This window comes from Canis lupus, chromosome 25 (assembly GCF_003254725.2).
Source record: "Canis lupus dingo isolate Sandy chromosome 25, ASM325472v2, whole genome shotgun sequence".
NCBI classification, from domain to species: domain Eukaryota; kingdom Metazoa; phylum Chordata; class Mammalia; order Carnivora; family Canidae; genus Canis; species Canis lupus.
The window spans coordinates 12,367,659-12,389,998 of NC_064267.1; the positions used below are offsets into that span (position 1 = coordinate 12,367,659).

The 22,340-nt window shown below is 39.2% G+C and overlaps 1 protein-coding gene across 4 annotated transcripts in view; it reads left to right on the forward strand.

Moving 5' to 3' along the window:
- Nucleotides 1-22,340, forward strand: part of USP12 (ubiquitin specific peptidase 12) — a 145,832-nt gene that overhangs the window by 57,989 nt on the left and 65,503 nt on the right. Inside the window, exon 1 of one of the 4 annotated variants that reach the window (XM_035715950.2) lies at nt 643-846. The exons of 2 other annotated variants lie outside the window; for them this stretch is intronic. Coding sequence is in view for 1 of the 2 variants with exons in the window: in XM_049100980.1 (XP_048956937.1) it covers nt 1,703-1,744 (42 nt within the window). In the remaining variant the exon portion in view is untranslated. Of the gene's footprint in view, nt 1-642; nt 847-1,687; nt 1,745-22,340 lie in introns of those variants that run through there. One more of the 4 variants, XM_049100980.1, reaches the window with a different exon arrangement.

A 22,340-nucleotide genomic window follows, 5' to 3' on the forward strand; every position in this document is an offset into this window, starting at 1 on the left:
CGGCCCTCGTCCCCGCCCCTCGCCCCTCGCCCCTCGGCCCTCGCCCCTCGCCCGGGCGGCCCGCGGGGCCTAGCGCGGGGCCGGCGGCTCGGGCCCGGGCGGGGGCGGTTGGACGGCGGCGGGCGCGGGGGCTCGGCTGTTCCCGGGGAGCGGGGAGGCGGCGGTCGGGGCCCCCGGCCTCCGCTGCCCGAGTCTCCCCCTCCCCCGCGCCGGGCCGGAGCCGCGAGGCGCACCCCGAGCTGTGGGCTGGCGGGCGGCGGGCGGCGGGCGGCGCGCGGCGCGGGCCCGGGCCCGGGCTGGGCTCGGAGGGGGGGACGCCGAGCAGCGCCTCCCGGTGCGCGGAGCGGGGGGGCGGCGGGGCCGGGGCCGGGGCCGGGGCCGGGGCCGGGGGCGGCGGGGGTCCGGGCGGGAAGGCAGGGTCTCATTCCTGCCGGGAGAGGACGGAAGTCAAGTGCAGATTTCCTCCGCGCGCCTCTGCGAGGCCGAGGCTCCCGCCCGCTGCCTGGGGGAAGGGGGTGTGTGTGAAGGTGGAAACTTTAAATAAGTGCTGTTGAATTTTTTCCCCATTTTCTTACGCTCCCGGAGCGGCGAGCTCTCCGCTTTCCTCCCGCGTGTCCAGGTGGCGGTCTTGTCTTTGCAAATCCACGTTAATCTTGGAAACAGCTTAAGCTTCCCCGGTCGATTGTTTACTTTAATCCGCCAGGCGCATCTGCGTGTAGCTGGAAGGGCTCCTCTACGGGGACTGACTGCAAGCGTGGCTGTTTGGTTTCGTTGGGGCTTTTAAATACACTTTCGGGGAGAAGTGCTAATGCCTGTTGCAAAGTCCCGAATTAATTAAAGCCGAACGTGAGTGCGTTTAGTCTTGGTGTTTTCGTGATTGGGGGTGGGGTGGCGTGGGGTGGGCGCCCAGGAGGGCCACAGTTTCTCCGCACGATGGGGCACATTCGTTTCATTAGCTCCTTAGGTGCTTACGTCGAGGGATCATAATTCTGAGCCCTCACAGAGAAAAGTTATTCTTTGCAGTATGGGCCTACAGATTGTTATTAGAATGTCTGAAACCTTTCCTTCTGCTCTTCTGCCCCTTTTTGTGCGCTCCGTTGCCTAAGGAGATTCCCCAAGCCCTATTCGATTTGAGGGTAGGGTGGTACGTTTTATGTGCCTTTCTTTAAGGAGTGGTGAATCAGAGTGGAAGGAAGGATGCTTTAGAAGCAGATTCTATACTGCACTCTGAGGAACAGTACAAAAAAATGGCTGAAGTCAGGTGGGATTAAAATCTACAGTCTTAAAGAAATCACGTTCAGGAGTGAGTCACTGAAGAATCCATTTCCCCAAAAGGATGTTTGTTCTTTCTTGCAATGTACGTTTTAGGAAAGCATTGATATTAAAGGACTGTATTAATAAACGATTCCCTGGGATCATTTGGATGAATTATTTTTAGATATGCCAATTACTATCTTATTCTGTTTCAGAAGGAATGTGATAATTAATTCTTTGAAAGTGATAATGTTTCCAGATTGCTGAGCTATACAGATTGTCTGGTCATAGTTCATTGTCAAAGTCTATTGCTTCAGGAGTGATGTGTTTTACACTTTACTGACCGTTCATTCATTCAAGTATATAAGGTGCATACTTAGCCCTTGCTAAGGGCAAGAGACTGGCTGATGCTGGGGAAATAATAGTGATCAAGGCGGTCCCTGCTTTCATGGTGTTGATGATCTCGTTGAGGGACACAAACAGTATTCAGGTAAACATATTAATAAATATAAATGCTCTAATTAGATTAGGAAAACGAGGAAGAGATTTGCCAAGTCAAACGCTGAGTAAGGGATTCTAACCTGAAGAATGTCAGACTTCAAAGCTCTTTCTAGGGCTTCCACTGAAGTGCATTAATTGCATGTGGTGTGTGTATATTGTTGGTGAGTAAGGAAACATCAGTGCCTGGTCCAATAAGATTGTTCCAAAACCAGTGTTAGAATCGGATGTATCTATATTCGTATTTGAATAAATTCTGATGCGCTCCCAAAATAATGCTGTGTATTTCAAAGTAATCTGTAATCTTATTCTTTAAAGAAGACTGCAGGGACCTGGGTGGCGCAGCGGTTTAGCGCCTGCCTTTGGCCCAGGGCGCGATCCTGGAGACCCGGGATCGAATCCCACGTTGGGCTCCCGGTGCATGGAGCCTGCTTCTCCCTCTGCCTGTGTCTCTGCCTCTCTCTTTCTCTCTCTGTGTGACTATCATAAAAAAAAAAAAATAAATAAAATAAAATAAATAAAAAAAAAAAAAAAAAAAAAGACTGCATCCCATCCTAAGAGTTACAAAATTGACAGTCAAGAAAAGTAAAGGTATTTACCTTTATGCCTTTGTAGATGCTATTTTGGTAGGCTTGAACACTCCTCCTTCGCTTCTTGTCTGGTGAGTGCCTACCTGTCTCTTAAGCTGGTAGCCTTACCTGAATAATCCTACCCCTGTCCATCTCTACCCTCCATCCCCCGCATATGATTTCACACAGTTTTTGTAATCTCAGTAGCATTTATCATACTTGCTGTGTTGTAAATTTTTCTCTTATTAGACTGTGAAGGCCTTAAAGGGAAGGACTAGTGCTTATTTCTGCAGTTTGGTGGATCACTAACTTCTGCAAATGCTAGAACAATTTCCCAGAGCCCTTTATTTCGCCTACCCGTCTGCGGAAGCCTGTTCAGCATGGATGAGGCTGGGAGTGGCAGGGAGGAGGGGCTGGTCCTAAAGAGAATGATTCTGCTTCTCAGAGAATCAGCATCTGTGAAAATATTTAATGATGAATTGGAGTTTTATTCTAGGAAATAGTGAAGTTTACTTAACTTTTTCATTTGTCAACATAAGGTATCTGGGCAAATTGGCAATACCTTCATTGGATTAAGTAACTGTTAAAAACAAATCTTTTCAGGAACATCTTATTCTAGGTCACTATTGTTCTGCTAACATGTGAAAATCTGTTTTTCTTAAGTTAGTGTTATAGCCTGACCTGAATGATTCTGTTTAGATTTATAGGGATTAAGTTTGCAAAGAAACCTCTAGAAATGTCTCCTTATTTGTCCATGAAATAATATATTTTCAGTATCACACGGTATCTGTTTTGCCTTTGAGGTAGCTTCAGATATCACATAGTAGTTACCTAATATTAAATAGTGTACTTAATAATTGTGAAATGATGGGAAAAGTGGCTGGATACATACAGAGGGGCCTAGGTTTGGAAATTGCCGTGGGAATTGGAGAGCAGTTTGGGTGGCCTAACTAGAAAGTTATAATGTGGGTCATGGCTGTTACTTGGAAGCAGGTGCTCTTAGCACAGTGGTAGGGGCTGCCTAATGATTGTTAATGCCAACTGGCACCATTACATCCCTTCCTGTTTGGGTTGTAGAAGTCATGGCTGGGAAGAGATTGTTGAGAAAGGGGATTGGATAAAGGAGAAATTGTTCTACTAGGAGTGGTAGATCCTGGGGTGGCCCTGGTCTGGCTGCTTGCCCACTCCCAGTCACAGCAGGGGAAGTAGAGCCATTAGAACATGGAGAGGTCAAGGCCACAAGTCAGCTCTCCGTGGGTCTGACAGATTTACTTCTTAAAAGCCTATATCTAACACACAGCACCCTATACATAGTAGCTCTTAAACTACTTACTGGAGGAAAGTCACAGGTGAAGCTGGCTGTTTATCTTTAGTTTTGAGTCTCATTGGGGTCACTCAGTGAGAGTTAACATGTGTGTAATGTCAGTGTAATTTATCATCACTCCAGAAAAAAAGGAAAGAGAGGAAGAACCCTCAAAGCCTGTGCCCTGTTGATTGCTCCCAGGGGTGGGTGGTGGGTGTGGATATGGGTGTGTGTGCACTCTGGTCTCCTTTCATGCAGCCTGAATATTGTATTTAATAATAAAATGCTTTGTTCCTTCTCAGGAAATAGGATGGATGTAATTCTTTTATTAGTAAAATAGTTAAGTTTTTATTACTATTTTATTAGTAAAATTGTGCTGCTTTGATAGGAACATTCAAAGTGAGTTGTTACTGTTCTACTAATTTTTGCTGTTTTTACCATAAATGTTAATTTTAGGCAGGAAAAGTTCAAAAAGGAGTATTTTTTTTTAATGTAAATGGTTAAATACTGATAAGGAATGTTTGAGCATGTGTTTGAGGAGGCTTAGTGGAGAGAACATTTAAAGTAAGTGTTATAAAAGTTTTATTTAAGCCTGCTAATCTGATTTTGGCTGAAATACATTTTGGTTATTAAAAATGATACATTTTCATAGGCAATTTGGAAAATATTCTGTAAAAAGCATTTGAAAACTCTTAAGCAAAAAAGAAAATACCTCCTGGAGCACATTTTGTCTTTTTAAAAAAACTTAATTGAGCTTATACCCTAGATAAAATTTTATGTTTCAGTTTTCCCTATGAATGATTATCTTGCTAGTTTTTAAATTTGTACAATTGTAGGATAAGCATGGGTAGTTAAATGATTAAAATGATAATAAGGCAAGATTGTTAACTCAGAGAGAGGTATAGTGATAGGCTACTAGGTTGTTGACAGGTTATTTTATTGATCATTAGAGGATAAAGTCATATAGTTAGTAGAAATGGAATTTTGTAAAAGATAATGGGTTTATTCTAATCTTAGGCACTTATTAGTTTTCACAAAGGTAAGACCATTGGGATTTGAAACTTTTAATATGCTTGAAAAGTATAGTTTTAAGTATCATATGCAAATGTGTGGAATGTCTATAAAGACTGGTTTTATTTTGTATCATGTGGTTTTGCTTACCTTCTATTTCTGACTAATCTTTTTATAATAGATCTCAGAGCAGGTTAATTATTTACCCTACCATGATCCATGTGGCTAGTTCAGTCAGACTTATTCATAACATGTCTTGTTGTCTTATTTGATTCCAGGCTTTTGACTAGGCCCCCAAAGATGGAAAACCTCCATTTTGTTACTTGCAAGTTTCTTTCTTCCTGCCTTTGAAATCATTTTTATTCTAGTTCTGAAACTTTTACTGTCTCAGAAAAGCTGATTTAAGCACTTGTTTACTTAGTAGCATTAATTTTTTTCCAGAAACCTTCATTTTTCCAGATTTAGTCTAACCAAAAATCTAATTTAGATTTTGTTAGTAACTTAATTCCAGAAACTTAATTTTTAATTTTTTTTTTTTAAGATTTTATTTTTATGTATTCATGAGAGACAGAGAGAGAGAGAGAGTGCGCCAGGGACACAAGCAGAGGGAGAAGCAGGCTCCATGCAGGGAGCCCGATATGGGACTCAATCCCGGGACTCCAGGCTTATGCCCTGGGCAAGCGAAGGCAAGCGCTAAACCACTGAGCCACCCAGGCATCCCAATATTGAATATTTTACTATGTATCTTACAGCATGATACATTAAAAAGAACAGTTGGACCAGAAGATAAATTCGCATTTTGACATTTAGCTCTGTATATATATGGGAAAATGTCTTAAAATTTTCTTAGTTGATTTTTCTCATCTGTGAAATAAAGGGATTAGATTAGACAGTTTAATAAATATTTCTTGTGTGTTTGTTTCCTTCAAGATCTAAAACTGAATACTTTGATTCCTAAGAGTGTATCAGTTATTATTGATGTCATCATTATTTTGGAAGCTCTAATCATGTTTTATCTATTAATTTTTTTCTTCTTCCTTTTTGACCACCCCTCCGCCCCCACCTGTAGCCCTACAGCTGCCAATCTGTTCTCTGTATCTATGAGTTTGATGTTTTTTGTTTTTGTTTTTTTAAGAGTCCATGTATGAGAGATCATACAGTATTTGTCTTTCTCTGTCTGATTTACTTCACATAACATAATACCCTCTAGGTCCATCCATGGTGTTGTGTATGGCAAGATTGCATTCTTTTTTCTGGCTGAGTAATATTCTGTTTTATGTACGTACCATAATTTTTTTTATTAGCCATTCATCCATTGGTTGATACTTAGGTCGCTTCTGTGTCTTGGCTATTGTAAACACTGCTGCAGTGAACACAGAGGTGCGTATATCTTTTTGAGTTAGTGTTTTCATTGTCTTCAGGTAAACACCCAGAAGTGGAATTGTAGGATCATATAGTAGTTCTAGGTTTAATTTTTTTGATAAAACTTCATACTGTTTACCATAGTGGTACCAATTTACATTTCCACCAATATTGCACAAAGGTTCCCTTTTACTTATTTCTTATATTTTTGCTAATACATTCTAACAGGTATGAGGTTGTACCTTATTGTGGTTTTGATTTGCATTTCTTTGAAGATTAATGATGAGCATCTTTTCATATATCTATTGGCTGTGTGTCTTTGGAAAAATGCTTGTTCAGATCTTTCGCCCATTTACAAAATCAGATTTTTTTTTTTTTTTGGTAGTGAGCTGTATGAATGGGTTCTTTGTATCTTGGATATTAGTCCTTTACCAGATAATGATTTGCAGATATTTTCCCCATTTAGTAGGTTGCATCCATTCATGTTTTAGGTAATATAAAGAGTGTGGAATTATATATAAATATGAGTTATGCCTATTTCACAGTTTTGTTCATGGACAATTACAGTCAGAAGTAAAAATATATTTCTTCCTGTAAAAGCATTTAGTGGAGGTTAGTGATACTGCCATTTTATTTATTAATAGGCTAATCTATGTAACTACTTATATTTGAAAATTTTTTCTTTTCTAATACCATCTAAAATAATTTTGAATTGGTGCCCTTTTTTGAGATTCTGTATTTGTTTCCTTAGGTGTGAGTGTGACCTTGGACAATTTAATTTCTGTGCCATGGTTTCCTCATCTGTAAAATGGGTGTAAAATGATACCTGGTTCATAGTAATCACTCTATAACCGTGGTGGTGGTTCTTTATTACTCCTCTACACTGATTTGCTCCCCTCAGTGTGGAAAGAACTCTTTGGCACTACTAATTAATGTTAGCTCAACAAATATTAGTAAGTAAAACTGAAATTTATTTTATGAAATGCAAATATTGCAGTTCATTTTCATTACAAGAAACAGCCCATTAGTAGTATATGCCTCTGGAAGCACAGATTTATTTTGAAGTGGATTAGATATAAACCAAGAATGGAGCATTTGTCTTTCTCTTTTAGGTTGTAGAAAGATTTTACTCCTTTTGTTTGGAAATAAAAGTCTAATTTGGGACACCCTCAAACATGTTTTAGAAGTTTAGATAAGTTGGGAATATTACTTTTAAAAGAAAAATCTTGCCTTATTTTTTGTACTAGAAAAAAAATACCTCAACTTTTTGTCATCATTGGACGAACTGTATTAAAGTCAGCTTCAGGCCTTATTTCCTTTTGTATTTTCCTATTGTTCCTGCCTCAGTCCTTTCCTAGAATAACATCTCTTGTTGGCCTACCATGCAGTTACTCAGTCTACTTTTAGATCTTGTCTAAAACCTATTCTCTCCTTGTCTGATAGGCTGGAAGAGTGTTATTTAGATATCTGTAGTGTTGTAAGGTGTTGTAAGAAAAGCGTAAATGCTAGATATTTAAAAAAAGATTTAGTTATTCATGAGTGACAGCGAGAGAGCGAGAGCGAGAGAGAGAGAGAGAGAGAGAGAGAGAGAGAGAGGGGCAGAGACACAGGCAGAGCTGGAGAAGCTGGCTCCATGCAGGAGTCGATCCTGGGACTGGGTCATACCCTGAGCTGAAGGCAGGCACTAAACCACTGAGCCACCCAGGGATCCCCAGTGCTAGATATTTTGAACAGTAACTTGTGGGTTGCTGGGTTGAAAACTCCCAACCAGAGACACAGTGTTGTTGAAAATACCTAAAACTAAAGTTTGATCATTTAAAATCTTATTCTTGGAATTTGTATTAGAATGAGGTGAGGGAGACAGTTTATAGACCCAATTTGTTTTGGAAGAAAAAGTATTATCTTTGCTTTCACAAAAGTACTCAGTTAAGAAGAATTTTGTGACAGTGTCAAACACAAGATATTTAATATGGTACATAGCATGTGAGGTACTGCAGCTTTTCATAGTCCTCTGTGTTCACTGGCTTATGCTTTCCTGTTGCTTCTTTGTAAGAAAGACAATTCGCTTTTTCTAAAAATCGTGTAGTGCCTACAGAGTGTATAAGCTTGCCTAGACTCCCCATCTGGAGGAATCCACATGTCTAAGGCTGAATGCCAGTAAAAATTTTATTTCCAACTTAAAACAAGAAGTGGATGTTTATTTCAGTGATAGCTGACAGATGTTCTTATTGAAATGCTTCATAGGTGCAGGAGTCATCCATGCATTTCCTACTTGTGAATACTGCTTTAAATTACAGTATCTTTTAGCTGAGTTCTGGTACTGTTGCCTTTGATTTTATTTTAGTGTTTTAGTGACCTAATAAGTCTTCTGTCTGATAGTGTTTTTCATGGCAGGATGGGGAGGATTTTTTATAAACTATTAGTGACATGCTTTTTTTGATTGTTTTTTTTTTTTTGGTACAGAGTGCTTTTTTTCCAGTAAGTACTTTTAGGAAGTATTAACGGAGAACTGCATTATATCAGAGTGTTTGAGGGTACTGAGAACACAGAGATGACAATTATAAGCCCTGGTGTTACAGAGCTTCCCATTTATTTTGTTCTGAATGGGTTCTAGTTGTGCTGAGAAAGTAATCCTTGTGGCCTCTAGGCAGCCAGGAGGTATTTGGATTTGACCAAGTCACATCCAGGTGAGAGCAGTCTTCCCTGTATAGTTTTGTGGACTCTACAGTTACTGTCTAGGTGTGCCCTGATGAGGAAAAGGTTTGGAAGGACAGTAGGCATACAGAACAACTGAGCTCAAGGAGATGGTTTTTCTATAAGTATTGATACATGTTAAAGAGGAAGTGGTTCTCTTTCTCTGAGAGAGAAGAGGACTTCAGGGAAAAAGCTTCACAGAAGAGGTTTGAACTTTGTGAAATGAAGTCATTTATCGTGTAGACAAGAAAGGGTGGGATTCTAGATGCGAGCAAAGGTCTAGAGTCATGGGATAAAGTGCTACTTTTACAATCTGTAGCTAGTTTGGCATGGAAGGAGTCCTGGGAGAAGTAAGGCTGGAGGGGAGGAAGGGACAGAAGTACCAAGAGAGTGTGCCAACTATCGACTCTCATTAAGATATCATTAATATATGTATTTAGCCTGGGCGAATGTAAATTCAGAGGAAAGTTGTGGGGATAATCAAATAGTGGAATTGGTAAAAAAAAAAATGCCAGTAAAGGGACGCCCGGGTCGCTCAGCGGTTTAGCGCCTGCCTTTGGCCCAGGGTGTGATCCTGGAGACCCTGGATCGAGTCCCATGTCGGGCTCTCTGCATGGAGCCTGCTTCTCCCTCTGCCTGTGTCTCTGCCTCTCTCTTTCTGGGTCTCTCATGAATAAATAAATAAAATCTTAAAAAGAAGAATGCCAGTAAATCTAATTACATTGATTGATTAAAGTTGCTTGTGTGTGTGTGTGTGTGTTAAGATGACAGTAACAAGATGGGGTAGAGAGAAGGCTGTTCATTGGGTAGTGAAAACTTGATAAAGGTTTGGTCCCCCAAAAGCCCCCATATTAGAAATGTTAAAGTTATATATACCTGTTAAAAATGAAGGATATATACGCAACCACAAACCAGCTATCACTCAGACTTTCAGGGTAGGAAAATGGAAAAGCAAGATGCAAAATTTGGAGGAAAAAAAAATGATCAACAGAAAACCAAAATAAAGTGGAATAAGCTTTATTACATACACTTAATCCATTTAGATTCATTAATCTGTATTCTAATGAAGGGACTACCAAATAGGATAAAAACCAAAGTACTGTTAAACAAGAAACCTGCCTAAAGGGATCCCTGGGTGGCGCAGCGGTTTGGCGCCTGCCTTTGGCCCAGGGCGCGATCCTGGAGACCCGGGATCGAATCCCACGTCGGGCTCCCGGTGCATGGAGCCTGCTTCTCCCTCTGCCTGTGTCTCTGCCTCTCTCTCTATGTGTGTGACTATCATAAATAATAAATAAATTAAAAAAAAAAAAAAAAAAGAAAAAGAGTGTTTTAAAAAAAAAAAAAAAAAAAAGAAACCTGCCTAAAACAAAAAGCATATATACTAACACAATACTGTTGTTATACATAAGAAAACCAATTGTGTAGATTGATTTTTGAGATACTTCAAAATCATTTCAAAGTTGCCTAGTCCTTTTTCCCATAACTGGTGTCTTGAAGATCCATTAAGGGCTAGGAAAGCTCAAGTAATACCCCTTTTTCACAGATAGAGAAATAGGCTTCAGGTCATCCCCACATCCACTGGGGATGAGGTCTAGGTTTCTTGACTCCCAAATCTGTAACAGTATCTACAAGCCAGTATGTTAGAGCTTTCATGGTTGGGACAAAATTATTTTTCCTTCCTTTTTAAACAAGAGTTTGGGAAGTCCCTAACTTCCAGGCTTTGTGTGTGTGTGTGTGTGTGTGTGTGTGTGTGTGTGTGTGTAGCTTTGAGTCCCACTTCATTAATTATTTGTACTTGGATTTCAACTGTAAAGTGGAATATAATTCCCATTAGGTCACGTGAGAGGATGCATGTGAGATGATTCATGTAGAAGTCCTTTGTGCTATAAATAGAACCTAAAATCATATGACCATTATTGATAGGACTCCTTGTTCTCCTAAGGAAAGGATGGAAGGCACATTAAGGTGCCATATACACGGAGTTACAACGGGGCTTACAAATTGGCTTTGCCAAAGTGTAGTTATGTTAAAGCTTGAATATTTTTGAGGATCCTAGTGTTAGGAGGCTCAGATGATTAATGAAGCAAAGTTTTAGGTTCTTTTTTTTTTTCTTTAAAGATATTTTTAATAGTTCATAGAGTGGTCCCCCCCTCCCCATAAGCTATCAAGTGGGTTTGGCTCTCCTATTAAATAATACAGTTGTTTGCCAAATTGTGTTGGGATGGAGCAGTTACCTTATGTCAGTGAACGTTCTATAATTACCTTCAAGTAACATTTTAAAATTATTTATTTTAAAGATTTATTTATTCATGAAAGACCCAGAGAGTGAGTCAGAGATATAGGCAGAGGGAGAAGCAGGTTCCTCGCTGGGAGCCCAATGTGGAACTCGATCCCAGGACCCCAGGATCACACCCTGAGCCAAAGGCAGGTGCTAAACTGCTGAGCCACCCAGGTGTCCCCAAGTAACATTTTTTTTTTTCCCAAGTAACATTTTTTTAAAGGTCTAAAATTATGGAGAGTAAATTTTGTTAATTTCTCCAGTTTTGGTCTACCTGGGTTTTTCAGGGATAATTGACAAGTGAACTTACGTAATTCTTTTATTTTTATTTTTATTTTTTTGAAGATTTTATTTATTCATGAGAGACCCAGAGAGAGAGGCAGACGTAGGCAGAGGGAGAAGCAGGCTCCCTGTGGGAAGCCTGATGTAGGAGTGGGACTCAATCCCGGGAACCCCGGGATCACACCCTGAGCCAAAGGCAGATGCTCAACCGCTGAGCCACCCAGGCGTCCCTGTAATTCTTTTAAATTAGGATCTTATAAAGAGCCCATGTTGGCACAAATAAAGTAAGCAGTAAAGGAAGTACTAGGGACAAGGAGAGAATAAAATAAAAGCCTTCTGTTCTTTGGAATGGTAAATATGTTTGTAATAGGAGATTCTGTAGACAGAAACATTATAACCGAAGTTACTATCTTTTTTTCTAGAATGTTCTGCAGTTTTGTTTTTGTTTTGTTTTCGCTGATGTTGGAAAGATTCCCTGGTGTTTAATTTACTTTATGAAGATATTCACATGCAGGCTGATTACAGTGGTACCTTGGGGGTAGCAATTGGTACTTTGAAGTTTGCATGAGGAAAATGTTTTGAAATAGTGGAGAAGAAGGGTGTTCTTATTTCTTCAAAATAAAAAATAATATTTAGAAGGTTTCTAACTTCCAGCCTTGAATGATGCTTTGGTTCATCTGGGAACAGGTGAGGAATAGAAATGAAATATTTCCTCATTCATCATTTGATGGACTTAGGGGAGAACATTAATGATATTCTCAGACTGATGGTTGGTAGGGTTATTGCTTTAAAGGTGAACAAATAAAAAAAAAAAAAGGTGAACAAATGGAACAATTTTGAAAGGTCAGAGGCTCAAAACTAGATATAATTGATCAAAAACAAAACCAGAAATGCTGTGCTTTGATTCTGCTAGGCAAATTTATTATTTTTGTTTTCGTTATTTGCATATGTATCTTTAAAAGACTGTTCACTCTTTTTTTTTTTTTTAACTAGTTTCTTTAGCTTACTAATTAGTTTCATTTGTTTTTACCACATTTTTAATATTTGAGGAGGTTTGCATATCCTTTACAGAGAATCCATTTCAGCAAAGATCTGACATGTTCCCATGCCGGGTAAAGCAGATGCCTTGACTTTGTCAACTTTTCAAAGGCAAAAGTTGAATGAAAAAAATCCCCATCCCCCCACCCCCCCCCACCCAATCCCCCCAGTGAATATCAAGCCTTATCCTAGTAACCACATTTGGGTATTGGCAACATTGTGGTCTTGTTTGAAGACCACTGGATTGCCCTTTTAAACTAACAAGTAGGGATGCCTGGGTGGCTCAGCAGTTGAATGTCTGCCTTTGGCTCAGGGCGTGATCCCAGAGTTCCAGGATCAGGTCCCACATGGGCTCCCTGCATGGAGCCTGCTTCTCCCTCTGCCTATGTCTCTGTCTCTCTCTGTGTGTCTCTCATGAATAAATTAATAAAATATTTAAAAAAATAAATTAACAAGTAAAATCTCACCTGTTCTCTATAATTTTATTGTTTTTGTCCCTTGAAGACCACATGGCCAACTTTGCTGAGGTCAGTGGCTCTCCGGGCACCCTGTGGCCCTGCTGTGCCAGCCTGCTTGCTTTAATTCTCCCCTGTCTCTCTCACTTCTGCAACTAGCCCATTTCAGCCCTGACAATGTGGCTTTGTTGTGATGTTCTTGCCGTTTTCTGTTAGTGATGACTTAGATCACCTTAGACTTTGGGAAGTTGAATGTGATTTGTAATTTTCAGTCTTCCCAAGGAACTTTGATATAGATTTCTAACACTTATTGAGTGGCCACTTTGTGGTAATGTTGCTAGGTACCTCACCAATTGAGATCTTATACATAAAGGTGAAAAAAGGGTTTGGATTTAGGCAAACTTAGAGATGATAAACCTAGAATGGATTATTCAAGAAAGGATATTTAGGTATGTTTTTTGTTTGACAACAAAGTTAACAGGCCCCCTTTCTCTCTCTTTATTTAAGATTTTATTTATTCATAGACACACACACACACACACACATACACAGGCAGAGACACAGGCAGAGGGAGAAGCGGGCTCCATGCAGGGAGCCTGACATGGGACTCGATCCCGGGTCTCCAGGATCAAACCCCGGGCTGCAGGCGGCGCTAAACCGCTGTGCCCCTGGGGCTGCCCAACAAGGCTCTCTTTAAATGTTGCTTGGTTGTAACAGGGCAAAGGCTGGACTGGGTAGGTACCAGTTGAGAAGTGAAATTTAATGATAGAACATTTGTAAAACCTCCAGGATTATATGCTGGTAGACATGGAGCGGTTGGTAAATGTTGCCTTATTTCCCTTCTGTTATTTTTGCAAACACACTATATTTAATACTGACTCTGAAATATGACGATGAGGTCACTGTTAGAAATGGAGTGGTAAATATGCCTTGTAGCTTAGTAACTAATGCATTCTTTTGAACTATCAAAATAAGTAATTTAAAAGTTAAATAAATCAGGTTTAACTGTGTGTATTGTTAAATAATATACATCTGATTACCTTGGAAACAATAGTTTAATTCTATGTTTCTAAAACGTTAAAAAAATGTATCATTCACTATTTTAAAAAGTAAGAAACTGTGTGAAGTAAAAAAAAAAAAAAAAAAAAAAATTCATCTCCTGCAAAGAGGAGAGAAGCAGTCCTTCCCAAAAGTTAATTGCTTGTTAAGAGTCTGTGTGTTTGTGTAGTTAGATGTTACCTATGCATGTACAAACATGTGTGTATGTGTGTCTCCCCCCCCCCCCCCCAACAAAATCTGTGGGTTGATTTGTAGCTTGCTCTCTTTACTTAATGTATCATGGCTATTTTTCTTTGTCATTTGGTTGCTTCCTTCTAGGTCAAAACTGTGCTCATTTTATTCTCCATTATTTTCAGTGTCCATCATATTAGAAAGGTTTGGTTATGCAGTGCTGTTGCACATGTTCATTTTCTTGAACCTCAATTATATTAGTTTCTTAGAGCTGCCCATACAAAGCGCCAAAACCTGTGTGGCTTAAAATAACAAAAGTGTATTGTCCCACAGTTCTGGAGGCCAAAGTCTAAAATCAAGAGTCAGCAGGGTTGGTTCTTTTGGAGGGCTGTCAAGAAAGTCCTCTTTGCCTTTCATGAAGCTTCTGGTGTTTGCTGGTAGTCTTTGGTATGTAGACGCATCCCTCCAATCTCTGCGTTCATCTTCACTTGGCACTGTTCCTGGTGTCTCTGTCTCTCCTATCACTGTCCTCTGCGCATGTCTGTTTCTTTGTCCGGGCTTCCCCTTTTCTTTTTTTAAAAAATTATTTATTTGTTCAGGAGAGACAGAGCGAGAGAGAGGCGCAAAGACACAGGCAGAGGGAGAAGCAGGCTCCATGCAGGGAGCCTGACGTGGGACTCTCGAACCCAGGACTCCACAAAATCAGGCCCTGGGCTGAAGGCAGTGCTGAACTGCTGAGCCACCTGGGCTGCCCCAGGCTTCCCCTTTACATAAAGACACCAGCCATTGGATTAGGGCCCATTCTAATGACCTCTAATTTGGTGACCTCTGTAAAGACCCTCTATTCAGATAAGGTCACATTCTCAGGTCCTGGGGGTTAGCACTTCAGGTGCCTTAATCGGGGGTCGCATTCACTCTATAAGAGCAGTGGAGCAGTCAGGCCCATTTCTGCAGTTGGCATCTGTGAATGGTCATGAAGTTGGGGTGTGTCATAGACACCCAGGATGCAGAGCTCTTGACCTCTTTACCAGTCTTTGTCCTCAAAGGACTTGCAGTTGGTTGGGAAGACTGGACTCACACGTGGCAATCTAAGTGGTGATACAGACTTCAGATTTGTTGTTTGAATGGAAGACAGGCTGGTGTTTGAAGCAAATGAAACCTGGACCAGCTCGGGGCTTTGGGGAGTGGTGGAGGGGAGCTTGATGGGATTCGAAAGGTAATAGGAAGGGCGATGAGGGTGGGACAAGGGCTTTGGATAGGAGGTTAGAATGTATGAGTGAATGAAACAGCTAACAAGAGTTTGGGGATTAGAAATGCATAAGTAGTTTAATACTTTAGTAATTTTTGTCCTCAGATTTGTTAAATTGATTCTGTTTTATTGGTTTAGGCAAAAGCCTTCTGTGAAGATTGATAGTTTAACAAAAGCCGTGTGTATGTGGTTAATAATCACATCAGTAGCCTACGGTACTCATTTTTGCTACAGTGAGTTAAGAATAAGTACTTTTGATCCAGTGGGTAAAGGATTAGAGTGGAAGACATCATAAATAGAACACTCACTCCTTTCCTCCCTGAAAGTGGTGACAGAGAAAGAGAAGTCTAAAAACCTTTGGTCCTTTTCAACTAATGACACTCTGCCTGCTTTTTTAGTTTCTTATATGTAAAACTAAAGTAAAAAAGGGACCAGAGGAAGTGGTTTCATAGAAATATTGTCTTAAAGTGACAGACCTGGTTATTATGGGTCAGTCATTAGTAAAAGTATGCAGAGTATACTTTCATGGCAGATACCTGCTGTGAAGAGGCCTCACCATGATCATTTTTTAAAATAATTTTTTTAACCAAGATTATTATTTTCATTTTTAGACCCCTTTATTATTACCTCTTTTTTCTGAACAGCAACCGTAAATCTCTGAACTGGCCCAATAGGTAATAGTATTCTGTTTCACAAATGAGGGTATGGATGACTAGCTTACTTCAGACTGTGGTTTGGGAAGGATTCTGTCTGGGATCTCTCCAAATTCCATCTAGTGCTTTTGCCACCAGACCGTACTGCTAGTAATTTAAGTGTGGAGTTCCCCTCTTCCTCAATACAACCACAGTATAATTTACTGTCCAGCCCCCCATCTCCCAATTTCTTAATACCCTCAATCCAGTTGTTGAAACTGCCTGATTATCTCAAATGGTTTTACATAGCTGCATCCATACATTGCATTTGGATGTTCTCTTAAGTTTGGATCTTTCATCTCTTTTATAAATAAGTTTATCTGTTGAAGAAATTCGATTGTCCCATAGCTTTTCTCATACTCTGCATTTTGCTGATTGTATCCTTTTAGTGGTATTTAGAATATCCCTCTGTCATGTGCATTTCTGTAAACTGGTAGATCTAGAGACTTGATCCAGAATCCTCTAAGTCACTGGAATAGAGGAATTACATCGTGGTGGTCCTATTTTCTTTCTCCCTTTTTTGTGGCATTATTTTTGCACATATTACATCTGTTAATGTTAGAAACGCATCAATATGTGGTTATAATTCATATCTTACCATTTTTTCCTAAGCCCATTGCCTATTCTAGCTTTGCTCTACCCAGCTCTCTTGTTGTTATTGATACATATATTACAGGTATATTACATTTATGTATATATATTATAGTCCCAGCAATACTTTATATACATGTTATTTTGTATAATTGCTTTTTAAATCAGTTAAAAGAGGAAAGGAAGAAAACAATGTGTTTATAGTGGTCTTTGTAGTGAAACAGTTACCATTACAGGTCCTTTTTCGTTCCCTCCTGTGGGATTGAAATATTCTTTTAGGTCACTTACTTTCAGCCTGAATAACCTCCTTTAGTATTTCTTGTAAGATGTGGCTGCTAGCAAAAAATTGTCAAGTTTTCTCCCTCCCTCGCTATGGTGAGAAAGTTTTTATTTCATAGTTTGCGAGGTTTAATATTCCTGGTTGATAGTTTTTTTTTTTCTTTGAGCACTTTAAATGTTATCCCATTGCCTTCTCCTTGCCATTGTTTCTGCTGAGAAGTCAGCAGTTAATCCTATTGGTATTCCATTGTAAGTGAGGACTCCTTTTTCTCTTGCTGCTTTCAAGATTTTCTCCTTTGAGTCTCTGCTTCTGTTTGTGGGTTTCTTTGTGTTTATGACCTATATATCTTAAATTGTGGTTTATGTTAAATGTCTCTGCCTTTTATTTTATTTTATTTTTTAAAAGATTTTATTTATCTATTCATGAGACACAGAGAGAGAGAGAGAGAGGCAGAGACACAGGCAGAGGTAGAAGCAGGCTCCATGCAGGGAGCCTGACATGGGACTCAATCTCGGGTCTCCAGGATCAGGCCCTGGGCTGAAGGTGGCGCTAAACCACTGAGTCACCAGGGCTACCCTGTCTCTACCTTTTAATTGGCAGTATTGCCTTTTTTTTTTTTTTTTTTTGACATCTCAGTTATGGTATATCAACTTTGTAACTCAGAATGATTAGATTAATTCAGAATTGTTTTGTCTCAGCTGCGAGTATATTATTATAGTTAAATATTACAAACATTCTCACAGAAGGCATTTATAAGAAAATTCAGTGGAAACTAAAATGAAATAATAATATGAATTATTATTATGAGTAGTTACATATCGTCATGCTTGTAGGTTAGTTTCACTGTATCCTGCAAATAAATTTGTTCCATGCTAGCTCTTTAAAAAGGCAGTGGATACGAGGGTGTCTAGCTGCATGGAATTTATAAGATGAGGTATTAGTGTTGTAGGGCTTTGTGACAAGGACCACAGACAGTGCTTAGAACAAGGAAAATGTATTGTTTTATAGCTTTGGGGGCCAGAAGTGGGATCAGGGTGTCAGCAGGGTTATTCCCCCTCTGAAGGTGCTAGAGAAGCATCTGTTACAGGTCTCTCTCCTAGCTTCTGACAGCTTCAGGTGTTCCTTAGATGGTTCTCTTCACTGTGTCTCTTCAAATTGTTTTCCCTTTATGTGTGTCTATGTCCAAATTTCCCCCTTTTGAAAGGACACCAGTCAAACTGGATTAGAGCTTACCTTAATAACCTCATTTTAACTTGATTACTTCTATAAAGACTCTCTAAATTAGGTCACAGCCTGAGCTATTGGGAGGTCAGACTTTAATGCCTTGTTGGGGAACACAGTTCCACCCATAACAGATGGGCTGAAGGGGTATTGCCATTTGAAGTCCTTTCAGAAACCAGGTAGGGACTGAAAGAACTGTACTTTTTGAAGGGGAATAGCATTGCTTAGTTTAGGTATCCTTTAAACTGAATCCTTTAAGTGCCTCTAACTTTACTTACAAGCCAGTGGTGGAACACTTACCTGTTTTTGCATTAATCCCATTAGGGCTGACATCTTCTGGAAGTGGTTAACCAGTTGCTCGATTTCCCCTCTCCCCCTTTGTAACTGCTCAGTCCCCTACTTTCCATCCCTGAGCATTTCATAGCTATGCAATAGCTTCATTAATTACATGGATACTTAGTAAATTCTGTTGTTTTACTTATTACAAAAAGAATATATGTTTGTGATGAACAGGAATGTGTAAAGAAGACACTAAAAGTACCTATAACCCTTTTAGGTGCTAACCCAATTAGTTACCCAATTCTGGTAATTAATAATGTGGTTTTGTATGTTCTCCTGGTCTTCTCCATACATAGCAAATATTTAAAAAATTTTTTTGTATGATTGCATAGCCTTTTAGTTGGGCTATGGATAATTGGATTAATTATTAATGCTAGTGTTCTCAAATTAGACATTTTAAAATTTATTGCTTCTGTCTTTTCCTCTGTAACCTCTTGGAGCCCAGGATATATACTTATTTTCATTGTTTCTCATTTTCTCTACTGACCACAACAATTTGGTTTTATAAACTTTTAGAGTTAAAAGGGACCTTAGGACAACTGGCCATTTATGTTGAGAGGTACTACAGGAGAACTAAATTTGGGATCATTATATTCACAGTGATGACCAGATTCTAAATGAACTCCTTCAACGTGGTAATTTAGACTGAAGCTATGTGTGAGCTAGTTTACATTACTATTAATTTGCCCTTCCTTCTGAAAAGCTACCAAACCGGAATAACAAACACTAGGGAAAAAGCAGGAAGTCTTGAACTAATAGATTGGTTTCCCAAGTCAGTTGATTGGAGCTGATTATTCATTTTCTCATAGAAACAATGTTTCCATTCAGCTCCTTAGCCACATGGACAAGGTGTGTGTGAGTACCAGTTATTCCTGGAGTTCACAACATTATGGCCTAGAGTTCATTCATAGGGGCTAGCTAGCTACTGTTTCACACAGAAAAGTATGGCTCAGAGTTTTGTGTCTTTTGCTGCCTGTGATTCTGCAAGAAGGATACTCATGGAAAAACACCTTTCACTTTTATAGTTATTTGAAGAGAACCTGACAATTGGGAAGGAAGGGAAGTAGATATAATGAGTGGGCTCTCTGCATTTGACACAGACTTGTGTTCAGGCTTCCCCTCTCCCATTGGTTAGTTACAGCCATGGGCACCTGACCTTAAACTCCTGAGTTCATCTAGAAATGGGTAAAAAATAATATGTGTGACAATTAGTTACCTTACTGGAAGCTTTACATTATTATTCTAAGACTTCTACGCATATTGGCTCATTCAGTCCCCACAGCAAGTTTGAGGTTGGTGCATGGCTTTTATAGATAAGAAAACTGAGGCACAAAATAGCTTAAGGAATTGCCCTGATGTAATTGAGCCGGTGGAGCTGGGGATCCTATCCCCGAAGTCTGGATCCAGGGTCTTTGTTTGTAATGATCATATTCAACTGCTTGTCCCACAACTCTGCTATTGGGAGGAGTAAATAAGATCGTGTATATCAGGTGTCCAGTAAGTGTTAGTTCGCCTCAACCCTTGAGATATGTGCTAGGAACCCTGCATTTTCATGGCAGTTCTGCTTATAATTGCAAATTATGAATTCCCTATATTAGCAAAAGCAAGTTTTAATAATGTACCTCTCTTGACTTGTCTACACATCATCCTCTTATTGCAGGTGAAAATCCCCAGTCACAGTTGAGGGCAGTTTCAGGGTGAGGGGAAAGGGAAGGGAAAACACTGGGGAAAGTCCTGTCAGCACAGTAGTAGTGTGACTTGATGTCAGGGCTAATCAGTGACTTGGAGTCCTTGAACAGCAGAGCACCTCTCTTCCCTGGGGATTGAGAGAGCCTAATTCTTAGTAGTTTTGAATTAAACTTCTCTTTTCCTTGTATAGGCTCTGATGAATAAAATTAACCTTTAGATTAAAAATTATAGACCTTTTTGATGAAGGGATTGAACTCTGAGGGATGGTTAAGTAGGTAGACCCTAATGGATCATCTAAAAATAATGGCATATTTCTACCTAATCAGTCCCATTTTCTCACCCAAGAAAAGTAATGGCTATTTTCCAATATTGTCTAATACTTAGACCATATTCTCATCACCTCAGTTGTTTTAAAAATGTCTTCTGTGGTCTTCTGTGGGTTTTTTTTTTTTTTTTTTCTAGAACAACAGTCCAATCAAGGTTGATGCTCTGCTTTTGTCTCTGTAGTCCTTTTAAATGTAGAACAGTTCCTTAATTTCTTTTTTTCTCAATGACGCTGACTTTTTGAACAGACAGGACAGGTGGTCTCATCGAATGACCCTGTCCAAATATGTCTGAACACTTCTTTTATCTCTTGTTTCTCTATCTCTTATATCTCCTATAAAGTAGAAACTCGGTCACAAGGCTTGATTAGACTGAGGTTAAACATTCTTTGATAATGATACTTCACGAGTAATGTTATGTATTTCATATTGCAGCATGTAATGTGGAACATGATGGTAGTTGTATCTATTAGTGATGCTGAATTTGATTCTGTGATTAAAGTAGAAACCATTAGATCTCTTCATTGAAATCTGAGTGAAATATTTTACTTTGCAGTTGCCAAGTAATCTGAGATATTTGGCACTTTGCTGATATCTTAATTCCCCTGTGCACCCACTGATGATTAGGGCAGTTTCAAAGATCTCTTTGGATTGCAAAATAATGTTTTTCTGTCATTCCTTCCATGGTTATTAGCAGGCATTCATCTGCAGAGAATTTGTTTTCGTTTTTATAGGAAGAAGTATACCTCTTCCTATAAAGGCAGAATAAGTGTTTCAGCATTTATTTATTTATTTATATTTAAAAATTTTTTCAGCTTTTATTTTTTTTTTCAGCTTTTAGAATAAGGAATCAGTATGATATTCCCCACCAGTGCTGTGAATGAGTTTTCCCTCTTTCTCCATTCTTTTACTCTCTTTTGAGTATCAGAATGGGTTTTTGAATGCTTTATAATCAGTTATAGTTGGTTTAATATTTAGTTATTCTTTTTGATGCTTAAATTATTCTGGTTGTTGCCAGTCATGGGTGCTGCCATGACTTGTTGATACATAGAAGAGTTGCAAGAGTAGTACAAGGAATTCTCAAATAGCCTTTACTCAAGTTCATCAGTTATTTATATTTTGCTAAATTTGCTTGGCATACATACACTCATGATTTTACCTGGAGTTTTTAAGGATAAATTGGAGAATTGTGTCACTTTATTCTTAAGTTCTTCAGTATGCATTTCCCAAGAACAAGGATGTTCTCTTTCATAAAGCGTAATTTAGAAAATCAGTAGTTACCAAATCTTTAGTGCATTTTTAAATTTAGCCAATTGTCCCAGGAATGGTCGAATCAAATTAAAGACTATCCTAGGTATTTACTTAGCTTTTATTTTATTTTTTTTATTTTTATTTTTATTTTTTTATTTACTTAGCTTTTAAAAAAATGTCCTTTAATAACTGTTTCTCAGCCCCCCCCCCCCCTTTTTTTGTCTTTATTGACCTTGACATTTTGGGGGAGTATCAACCAGATAGTTTGTATACTGTTACTCACTTTGGGTTTGGCTGGTAAATCTTTATGATTAGATTCAGGTTATGCTGTTTTTTTTTGTTTTTTTTGTTTTTTTAAATTTTGTTTATTTGACACAGCACACAAGCAGGGGGAGTGGCAGGCAGAGGGACAGAGAGAAGCAGGCTCCCTACAGAGCAAGGAGCCTGATGTGGAACTCAGGACGTAGGACTCAGGACAGGGACCATGACCTGAGCCACCCAGGTTATACATTTTTTAACAGGAATACTACAGAAGATGTGTCCTATTCAGGAAACATGATGCTGATTGTGCGAATATTGGTGATAGTAGCTTTAATCTTTTGGTTGTGGTTTTCCTGCAGGTTTCTTCGTCTTCAAATTACTGTATTTACTTTGTATTTAATTTTGGGGGAGATACTTTATTAAGTAAATATGCCGCTCCTCATCACATTTCACTTACTGGTTTTAGGATA